Below are 10,044 nucleotides of genomic sequence, written 5' to 3'. Positions count from 1 at the left end.
GTCTCGAAAAAACAAAACAACAACAACAAAAAGTAACTGAGGAAACCAGAGGCCAGGCGATGATGGCAAACACTTTTAATCCCAGCACTCAGGAGGCAGAAGTGGGTAGAAGTGGGTGGATCTCTGTGAGTTCAAGACCAGCCTGGTCAACAGAGTGAGTTCCAGAACAGCCAGGGCTACACAGAGAAACACTGTCTTGAAGAAGAGAGAAAAAAAAAAAAAATAACAGAGGGGCTGGAGAGATGGCTTAGAGGTTAAGAGTTAAGAGCACTGGCTCTTCCTGAAGTCCTGAGTTCAATCCCCAGCAACTACATGGTGGCTCACAACCATCTATAATGAGATCTGGTGCCCTCTTCAGGCCTGCAGTCTTAGAGAGCTTCGTGTTTAGCTCTCTCCGTAGGTCAAGTTTTCACTTAGCTCCTTTACAATATAGATGTTTAAAGTCAGCATTCCAACTTAGATCTAGATTTTTTTTTTTAAAGGCGTGTGCCACCGCCCAGCCTTTTTTTTTTTTTTTTTTTTTGGTTTTTTGAGACAGGGTTTCTCTGTGTAGCTTTGTGCCTTTCCTGGAACTCACTTGGTAGTCCAGGCTGGCCTCGAACTCACAGAGATCTGCCTGCCTCTGCCTCCCGAGTGCTGGGATTAAAGGCGTGCGCCACCACTGCCCGGCTTAGATCTAGATTTTTAAAAATAACCTAAAGTCGTTAAAACTTTTTTTTTAACACATTATTCTGTAATTTCCAAACAGGTTAGTTGCATTCTGTCTAGACTCCTTTCAGAGGAAGTAAAATTAAGTTTGTTTATCTCTGTGTTGGTCTCCATGGGTGAATTACAGGAGAATTTAACAGGTACTTAGAACAGGTTTTTCCTACTTCCTGTAGTAAGGACTAAAGGTAAACTGTATTTCTCCTTGCTTGTCATTTTCCCCACATTTACTGAACTGCAACCTGCAAGTGTGAGATGCAGTTATTAAAGTACTGTGAATATAGTTGACAAATCCGGCCACTCAAAAGGAAACCACCTAATGGGGGATAAGGAACTGGAAGCATCAAAATAGCCCTATTAGGTACCGCTGGGTACACGAAGAAATATGGCAATCATGATTAATTCGTAAATCTCCTGGCAGGGAGGAGGAACGGATGGAAAAAAGTTTAGGTGAGGGCTTTTAATGACTAGTCAAACATAACGTGAGTCATGGAAGTTTCCAGTTAACAATCCCTTCTGCCGTACATTCTGGGGCCATTCCTTTATGAGCCACACTGCAGTTTAAGCTGTAACATCTCACGGTTTTACTGCCTCTTCCACAAATGAATACATAAAAGGAAAGACGCTCCCCGCCGGCTTTGAAATGTAGGGCAAACTCTGGTTGGGGGTGGCGAGAAAAAGAACACAGTACAGAGAATGAGAGACAGAGAAGGCAGAAAGGGTGTTCAAAGTGGGAAAGAAAAAATTTTCCCCTAGGTTAGGCCTGCTGTCCATGTCCTTAGAGGCTGGGGTGGGTCCTCGCCGCGTGCCCCAGCAGAGCACGGCCCGTCCCTGCCCCCACCCTGCGACAGATGGGAGCGCCGACCGGCCACCAGACCTCCGCCTCCTCGCGCTGCCTGCCGGGACCTCCAGCCGCTTCCGGTGACGCTTGCTCGCTGAACTCCGACTCCCGTCGGCCCTTGAGAAAACCGCAGCCGGTCTGCGCGGGTGCTGTCGGAACCTGTAGTTTAGCTGTCGGCAGGGCTTCGTAGGCGGAAACGCGGGCTAACATAGCCGAGAACTACCGAGGCGAAGGTACGGGTGGTAGCGAGGGGTCAATCCACGCCAAGCGTGGGGTTGGCGGTGAGGCCGGCGGCGGTAGTTGGGGCTGGGTGGGAGGAGATCCTTTCGCACACACGAGGAGGGTTGAGCTGCTGTCGCTGCGGTCGTGAGTGCCCAGTCTGGACTGTAGCTGACGCCCAAGACGCCGAGGAGTGAGTCGTTGGCCGCCGGCCCCTCTGTCTTGCCGTCCTCGCTGGGTCAGCGCGGCCTGCTCCTCCCCGGTCGGCCGCCCCCGCCTCCATTTCCCGCCCTCTCTTCACCACACACACGGCCCCCCCGATCATGGATCCCGGCAGCGGCGGAGGCGGCGGAGGCGGCGGTGGCGGGAGCAGCAGCAGCAGCGACTCCGCTCCCGACTGCTGGGACCAGACGGATATGGAGGCGCCCGGGCCAGGGCCTTGCGGCAGCGGCTCCATAGCTGCGGTGGCCGAGGCCCAGCGTGAGAACCTCAGCGCGGCCTTCAGCCGGCAACTCAACGTCAACGCCAAGCCCTTCGTCCCCAACGTCCACGCCGCAGAATTCGTGCCGTCTTTCCTGCGGGGCCCGGCCCAGCCGCCGCCATCCCCAGCTGGCGCGGCCGGCGGCGACCACGGAGCGAGCAGCAGCGCGGGAGGCCCTTCGGGTAAAGGGCCGGGCTGGATGTTCCCAGGGCACGGGCGGCGGGCTGGGGCCGGAGTTCCGCTGCGGCTTGGGTGGAGAGGACGCGCGGCCCGGCCGGCCCGCACGTGGGCCGCTGACAGCGGCGCCGGCTGGTCTGGGTGGGGCACCTCCAGTCCCGGCGCTGCCCGCCTTGGGGCGCCCGGGCGAGGAGGAGCGGAGACCCGGAGACCCGGCGAGCTCGCCCCTGCAGTTCACCCGCAGACACAGGAACCGTATGGGATCGGGCAGGCCCTTGGCCAGTCAGTGCCACGAGGCCCAAAAGTGGGGACTGATGAGGTCTGAAGTCCCGCAGGTGGGAGTGTGGGAGCCTAGGAGTTGGGGGACAAGGCTTGTATCTTCTCCTGACCCACAGAGCCGCTCCCGCTGCAGTTTCTACTATTGGAACTGTAATTGCGTTTTAAATATCTGTGGCACCGGCCGACCTGAAGGAATCCCAAGATGCATTGCAGGCTTGCGATCCGCCAGGAACTGTTGGCTGTCAATACAAAGACCTTTTTTCCACTCTTAACGTTTTGAAAACTTAAAAAGCTCAAAAAATGTCAGATCCCTCAGTAGTAACATGTAGAAGGAAACTTAAATGACTTATGTGAGGTTTTTAAGTGGGATTCAAGACCTTCCTTCTGAGTGGCAGGTTTAGACTTTAATTGCTTTAAAAGTGTTGACCTTATACGGGCTGCTTGCTAGAAAAGCTTAGTTTGTGTTCGTGTGTTGATTGGTAGTCTAGTCTGTTACTTGAGACACTTGACTGTTTCTGATAACTTAATAGTTGTCCCGCGCAGTAATTACTAGATAGACTCTCTCTCGTTTCTAGTTTCAGTCTTTAAACATCTAGTTGCAAGCCAGCTGTGTGATTGGTAGCCTGCTTTCAGGTGCTGATTTTGTACCAATGTCCGTTGAGTGAACTTAAGTATGCCTTCCTGCTGGTGCTTATTTGAGAAACTATGGTATTGTCTTAAAGAGAAAAAGGAAAGGGAAGGAAAAAAGCTGACTCTCCTGTAATTATTTAGCAGGGACGTTGGTGGGCCAGATCGTTTGAGCTCATTTCAAGTGAGAGTATGTTGTTAATTTCTATGTTTTGGGTTCTGGACTAGCCTGGTATGGTGGTAGTCCTAGGTATTATAATGGAGGCAGAGGCAGGAGGATGCTTGGAGAAAGCTTAGAGAAAAAATGTCAGGATCACTTAGCCTCTCTCTCCCAGGGGTGGTTGTGCTTGTCTGTAACCCCGGGACTCAGGAGGCTCAGACAGGGAGATCTTTAGGTGAAGACTACTGGAACTATTTGGCAACATCCTTCTCAAAATAATAATAATAATAAGTAAAAGTTCTCTTGGAATTGAGTTTCTTGGGGAACTTTTGCTTCATTTTGCTCTCCGGGAGTGAAAGGGTGTTTAGGGAAATGTTTTTGTGAGGAACATATGTAAGCACAGATGACACGTTTGGTGGGGTGGGGGTGAACAGTGAACTTTGGGGCTATTTATGCAGGACGAATTTGACATACTTACTGCCCTCCCCAAACCCTGGGGATTTGACTTTTTTATTGACTGGCATCTCTTTTATTTGTGTGGTTGTTGTATTTCCTTTCCAACAAGGAAACTCAACTTCTTTTTGTTGTTTTGTTTTGGAAAGAGTTTCTCTGTAACAGTCCTGGCTGTCCTGGATCTGGCTCTGTAGACCAGGTGGCCTCAGACTCACAGAGATCCATCTGTCTCTGCCTCTCAAGTGCTGGGATTTTAGGCAAACACCTGGCTTAAATTTTTTTTAATTGTTGTGTGATTGCAACACTTGAGAAACTGAGGTAGGATAATTTCCATGAATTCCAGATTCACCTGGGCTAGATAGAGTAAGAACCTATACCCATCAAGAAGAAATAATAATAATATAAACTTTCTTTGTATGGTGTCTGAATATTGCCTAAGTAGAAATCTAGAGCTATGTGGGACTAAAGTTTGGGAACTTTGGCTCGAAAAAATGTTGCCATCAGTGGATCTTGCTTGGGGAAAGCAGAGAAAACAAAAGGCAGTAGCATCTAGCCTGTAACTCGCTAAGGGGAACCCAGATGTGTTGATGGTGAGGAAATTGTCCATAAGGTATGTGGCCTGTTTCCTTGTTATCAAGACAGTCTGTGGTTGGTGTTTGTATGAGGAGAGCTGTCAAAGGGCTGAGGGAGGCCTAGAACAACCTTCAGGCTGTGCCTGCTGGTGACAGCTCTCTCCTTTCTCCTGGACACAGGGTGAGCTATCTTTCTTTTCTCTTTGAACTGCAGTGCTGCCTAGACAAGTAGTAGAGGAAGGGGCTTTGGTGCCAAGTCTTCACATGTTCCTGGAAAGGCTGTTAGATATGCCTGTCCCCAGCCATCCTGAGTCAGAGCTGGGAACTCGGGGATAACCTTGTTCTCTTTGAAAACGTGAAAACACCACATTCCTAACAGTGATTAAGTAGAACTCATTTAAGTGTTAGTAAGCATAATCCATTAAGTCCAGTTTTCTGCAGAGCCAAGGAAATGGGGCTAGTGACTATCAATGAAAATAGAGGTCTTAAAAATGACTGGGAAGTTTTTACTTAGGTTTTAGTATATTCTCAAGGTTAAGCAACCATTATCACTTAATGGATTTTTATTTTTATGTTTTGAAGACAAGGTCATGTTGCCTAGGCTGGTCTCCCCATTGCTACACTCCTTCCTCCTCTACCTCCCAAGTGCGAAGATTACAGGCTTGCCCCACCACATGCAAGTTACATGGTGTACATGATGTCAGGGCTCAAACCCAGGGATTTGTGCAAGCTAGGTATACATTCTTACCAGCTGAGCTCCATCCTTAGTCTTGTTTTGGATTTTTTTTTTAAAGGCAGGTCTCACTATATAGCCCAGGCTATCTTCTCAGTCTTCCTGCCTGAGCCAGAGGCTGTGAAAAGTTACTTGTGCTTGCCACTGTGCCTGCCTGGCTTTCTGATCACTGGACAGTTTCAAAAAGTTCTTCTTTAAGGCTAGAAGATTAGAGAGTATCCCAAATACACATAATGGTTATTTTCTGCAGAATTCATATTTTATTATGTTAACTAGTTCCTGTTTAAGACTGGATCGTCTTTTATTTTTAATGGTGCTGATGGTGAAACCCTGAGCCTCTTGTACATGCTAGGCAAGGACTCGACCATCTAGCCACACATGCCAGCCTAAGAGAGGTAGGTAGTGTGTGGGTGTGTATGTGTTGTACCTGTGTGTGGGGTTCATGGAAACTAGAGGAAGACATGGAGTGTCCTACTTTATTACTCTGTGCCATACTCCTTTGTGATAGATCTGTTATGAACCGGGAACTAGGCTGGCTGGCAGTTGAACTCCAGTGAGCTCCTGTCTCTGGTCCTCTGGTTTCCCCCCAGCACTGAGGTTATATACACCTGTGCCTATAGTAGTACCACACTGCCTTTTTAAAGTGAGTGCTGGGGGTTTGAACTCAGGTCTTAAATAGCAAGTTCTCTGACACATCAAGCCATCTGCCCAACCTATGTTTTTTTTTTTTTTTATTTGGGTTTTGTTTTACAATTTAAATGTCTGCAGGAATGAAGATGTAAAGACACTGGTAGGCCTTGTTGGGATATTAAGTAGAGGATAGTAGGAAAACATTGGTGATAAGTATTGTTACTGGAATGTCACAGTGATGGGGATTAGATGTTTGGTGTTTGGTTCATGTTTTCACACATATGGACAGTATGAGGATTTAGGGAGCATTAGCAGCTAGTATTATTAGGTTGAGTGGCTGTTTAAACTGAGATTTTGACTGGAAACAAACCTTTGGAGCATGCTTTATTTAGTATTGTTAGTATATAGTTTATTGCAATGTTGTACTTTTTATATTTTACTTCTTTGAAATGGTACAACATGATCAGGGCAGGCAAGATGGCTTATTAGGTTTAACAACAACAACAACAAAAAAACTTGTCAGGCAAGCCTGATGACCTGAGCTTGATTCCTGGAACCCACATAAGTAAGTGGAAAAGAGAGAAACAACTCCACAGAGTTGTCCTCTGACCTTCACACACAAGCTGTGGAATACATGCATGCACACACACACACACACACACACACACACACACACACACAGTAATAGTGAAACAAATTTTGAAAGTAAAATTATTAGGGCAGCTGGGGACATAGCTCAGTGGTAGAACACTTGCCTGGTAATCAAAAGACCCCAAGTTAGAGCTAGATCCTTGACACTAGAGAAACAGTGTCAAATTTTCAAGACAAGTTAAGGAAATACTGTAAAGAACAACTACAACCTTGATTTGCTTGTCTTTATTTGCCAGGGAAGAAAATAATCTTAAAAGTGTTAAAAATAGAATTATCTTTCTGGCTGAAGAGAAAGGAATGAAAAAAGACTCAGTAAACTTTTGGGGTGAGTTAACATAGTAGAGTGGAATTTTTTGCTCAGCTATCTGTTCTAGCAGTGAACAAGCATTTGCCTGTCTACTGAATGTAGGATGCTGGGCAAGGCATTGAAAGGAGGCGCTGGTCGGAACATCAAGGTAATGAATTATGATCTTTGAAAGAGTCTAGAAAGAAGCCAGGTAAGTTTACTGTAGTGGAAGACTACAGAAGAAGTGCAGACATGCAAAGGATGTGGAGGCAAGAGATTGGTGAAGATTCAGTAAATGGTTTCAGTCTTGTTCTCCCAGTCATAAGATGTGTCTATTTTCTGCCAGGTTTTGTTCTGAGGCAGGATCTTACTGTGTTTCCAGGCTGGACCAGAACTCAACTCTCCCCGCCTCAGCCTTCCAAGTGCTGGGGTTACTTTTAATTTTTCCAGGAATTTGGCAAAGTAGAACATTACCTATCTTACTATTTGATTCTTTTTTACCAAACAGCAGTGGGTTTGGGTGCCTAAAAGTTTTGTCCTTTTTTCAGTGGATTTTAATTAAGAGCTTGGCAGTAGATATAGTTTATTCATAAAGAGCTTTGTTCTAGTAAACTAGTAAAAGGAACTAGTTACTGTTTCCCACCGTAATTCTTTTTTCAAGGGGAAAGAAAGAAACAGTAAGATTTCCTAAGCATCTTCCATTACTATAGCTTATTTCCAAAACAGGTTACAACTAGGTGACTGAACGTCATTTCATTTGAAGTGAAGAAAAAAAAAGTGCATATAACTGAGCAATCTGTGTCCATCTTTGGGTAGTTAATTTTGGTAGTAGGACAATGTTTTCTATTTTTGTCAATAATAATTTCTATTATTGACACTATCTGGAGTGGCTCTGGCTTATGTTATTTTAATATACTTTTGTTTTTGAAGTAGATGAGACATAAAGTTGTAAATAAGACCTTTTTATGATTACTTGAAAAAATGTAGTAGAGTTTTTTGTTACGCTACAGAAAGTCTTATCAGGTTGATACCAGGCATTGCTTTAATGATATAATCAATATGTTCTTCGAACATTAGGGCTGAAAATGACTCCAGCAGAAACACAGCCTCAGTCTTGGATACGGAAATTGAAGCCTAAGCATGCTAAGTGGTTGTCTGGAGTCCTGATTTACCAGCTACTAGTTCTCTTTCTGTCTACCATGCTGCTTAATAGTGAAGAAGGGAATGCCTATAGCCAGTTTCTATAACCAGCATAATTTTCTGACAGACTAGCCCTGGAATTTGCCTTTCTAATGTTTCCATTCTGAAAGGTTTTGTAATAAGTGCAGGACTCTGAAATGCTTGTTGTAAATTTATGGAGTAGTCACTACAGTTTACCACTTAGTCTCGGCAGTATCAATGCTTAGATACTGCCAGCCCATTTTATAGATGCCAAAATTACAGGTTAAAACACCTTAGCAGGATTATGCCCATGAATAAATGGAAGAGCGGGCTCTGGTTTCAAGTCTTATTTTAGTGATAGTGACTGCTAATTACAAGGAAAGGTCCTTATAATTTAACATCAAATAATCTCAGGCAGGTTGTAGTGCATGCCTTTAATCCCAGCACCTGGGAGGCAGAGTCAGGTGGATCTCTGTTAGAGGCCAGCCTGATCTATAGAGGTAGTTCCAGAACAGCCAGAGCTATGTAGTGTGAGACCCTTTCTCACAAAAACAAACAAACAAACAAACAAAAAAATCAAACAGTCTCTAGTTTTCAAAACCAGGCCCATTGGTCTGATTTCCCACATCTCTTGTCTTACTGCTGTAGTTTCAATACTATAACTACCTCTTTCTGCATTCAAGAAATAGTAGATGGCAAATGAATGAATGAATGAATGAATGAATGAATGGAATAGTAGATGGCTTTGAACAGGTTTCTTTGCCTTTGTACCTTTGCCCTTCCCCTCTCCCACCCCTATCCCTTCCTTTCTTCACTTTGAGTCTGTTCATGGTACCCCAGGCTAGCCTTGAACTCAAGGGTTCATGTGCTCATCCTGCTTCCACATCTGAGTACCTGGGATTTCAGGTCTCATTACTTTACTTTGCATTTGTTTGTTTACAGGGTCTTACTGTGGTAGCTCTTGCTAGCTGTGAATCATTGTGAATCCCAGACTGGCCTCAAATTCAGTGATTCTCCTGTCTCTCCCTCCTGAGTGACAGTACCAGCTTGCTACAATGTCTAGCCGCATTTCCATGTTTTGAATGTTTGAGAATTAGGACGAACCATGGTGTTTTTCTGTGTTCAGCAGACTTTGTTCTGTTGTCTTTCACTGTTTTCCAATATTGCCTATAGCAGAAAGATCTCTCAACATGCAATTTTGGTGAGACAGGTTGGTCTCCTTGAGGGCTGGAGATGTTTAGTTTCTTATTTAAGGGATACTTCAACCTCCTGAGTAAGGCACTTCCATAACCCTCTATTAGAAAGCTGTCATATCCAAAATGGTTTTTACTGTATTCATTCTTAGTAAAAAATCAAGCCAGGTGGTAGTGGTGCAGTCTATAATCCCAGTACGTGAGAGGCAGAGGCAGGCGGATCTCTGAGTTTGAGTCCAGCCTGGTTTACATAGTGAATTCCAGGACAGCCAGGGATACACAGAGAAACCCTGTCTCGGAAACAGAACAAAACAAGAAATTGAGTGAATGCATGGAGTGGGGTAGAAAAAATGCAGGGACCTCAATGAAGCTAGGTCTTGGAGGCACATACCTATAATCCAGGCGTGAAGATTGCCACCAAGTTCAAAGCTAGCTTGGGCCACTTGATGAGTTTATGGTCAGTCTGAGCTCAAAGTGAGACCCTGTCTTTAAAACAACAACAACAAAAAAAAGGCAAGGGCTTGCCATGTAAGCCTAACAACCTGAGATTTGAGCCCCAGAACCCATGTTGAAAAGCCAGATGTTAGGGTGTGTATCTGTAATCCCAACATTACTATGCAAAGTGAGAAGCAAAGACGAAAATCACCCCAATAGTCCAGCAGATGTAAGAGAGACCCTGCCCCTCAGTAATGGGTAATGCAAGAATCAACTCTTAAAACATTGTTCTGACCTGCATGCATGTGTTCCCACTATAGCATCTGCTTGTGCATATTTTCTCTAACACACACACACACACACACACACACACACACACACACACACACACAATCAACCAATCAGTACATACATACTTGCCCTGGCTTGGTGGCTTAATCT

The 10,044-nt window shown here is 45.3% G+C and overlaps 1 protein-coding gene across 2 annotated transcripts in view; it reads left to right on the top strand.

Moving 5' to 3' along the window:
- Positions 1-1,624: 1,624 nt before the first annotated feature.
- The window catches only part of Gspt1 (G1 to S phase transition 1), a 38,510-nt gene continuing 30,090 nt past the window's right edge, over positions 1,625-10,044 (top strand). Inside the window, exon 1 of one of the 2 annotated variants that reach the window (XM_028872910.2) lies at positions 1,625-2,428. In XM_028872910.2, the coding sequence (XP_028728743.1) occupies positions 2,089-2,428 (340 nt within the window). In that variant the 5' untranslated portion in view covers positions 1,625-2,088. The remainder of the gene's footprint in view (positions 2,429-10,044) is intronic. The other variant, XM_028872911.2, reaches the window with a different exon arrangement.

The sequence above is a fragment of the Peromyscus leucopus genome, chromosome 8b (genome assembly GCF_004664715.2).
Source record: "Peromyscus leucopus breed LL Stock chromosome 8b, UCI_PerLeu_2.1, whole genome shotgun sequence".
Classification (NCBI taxonomy): domain Eukaryota; kingdom Metazoa; phylum Chordata; class Mammalia; order Rodentia; family Cricetidae; genus Peromyscus; species Peromyscus leucopus.
The sequence above is the reverse complement of the archived record's forward strand: the minus strand, read 5'-3'. Positions and strand labels throughout refer to the sequence as shown.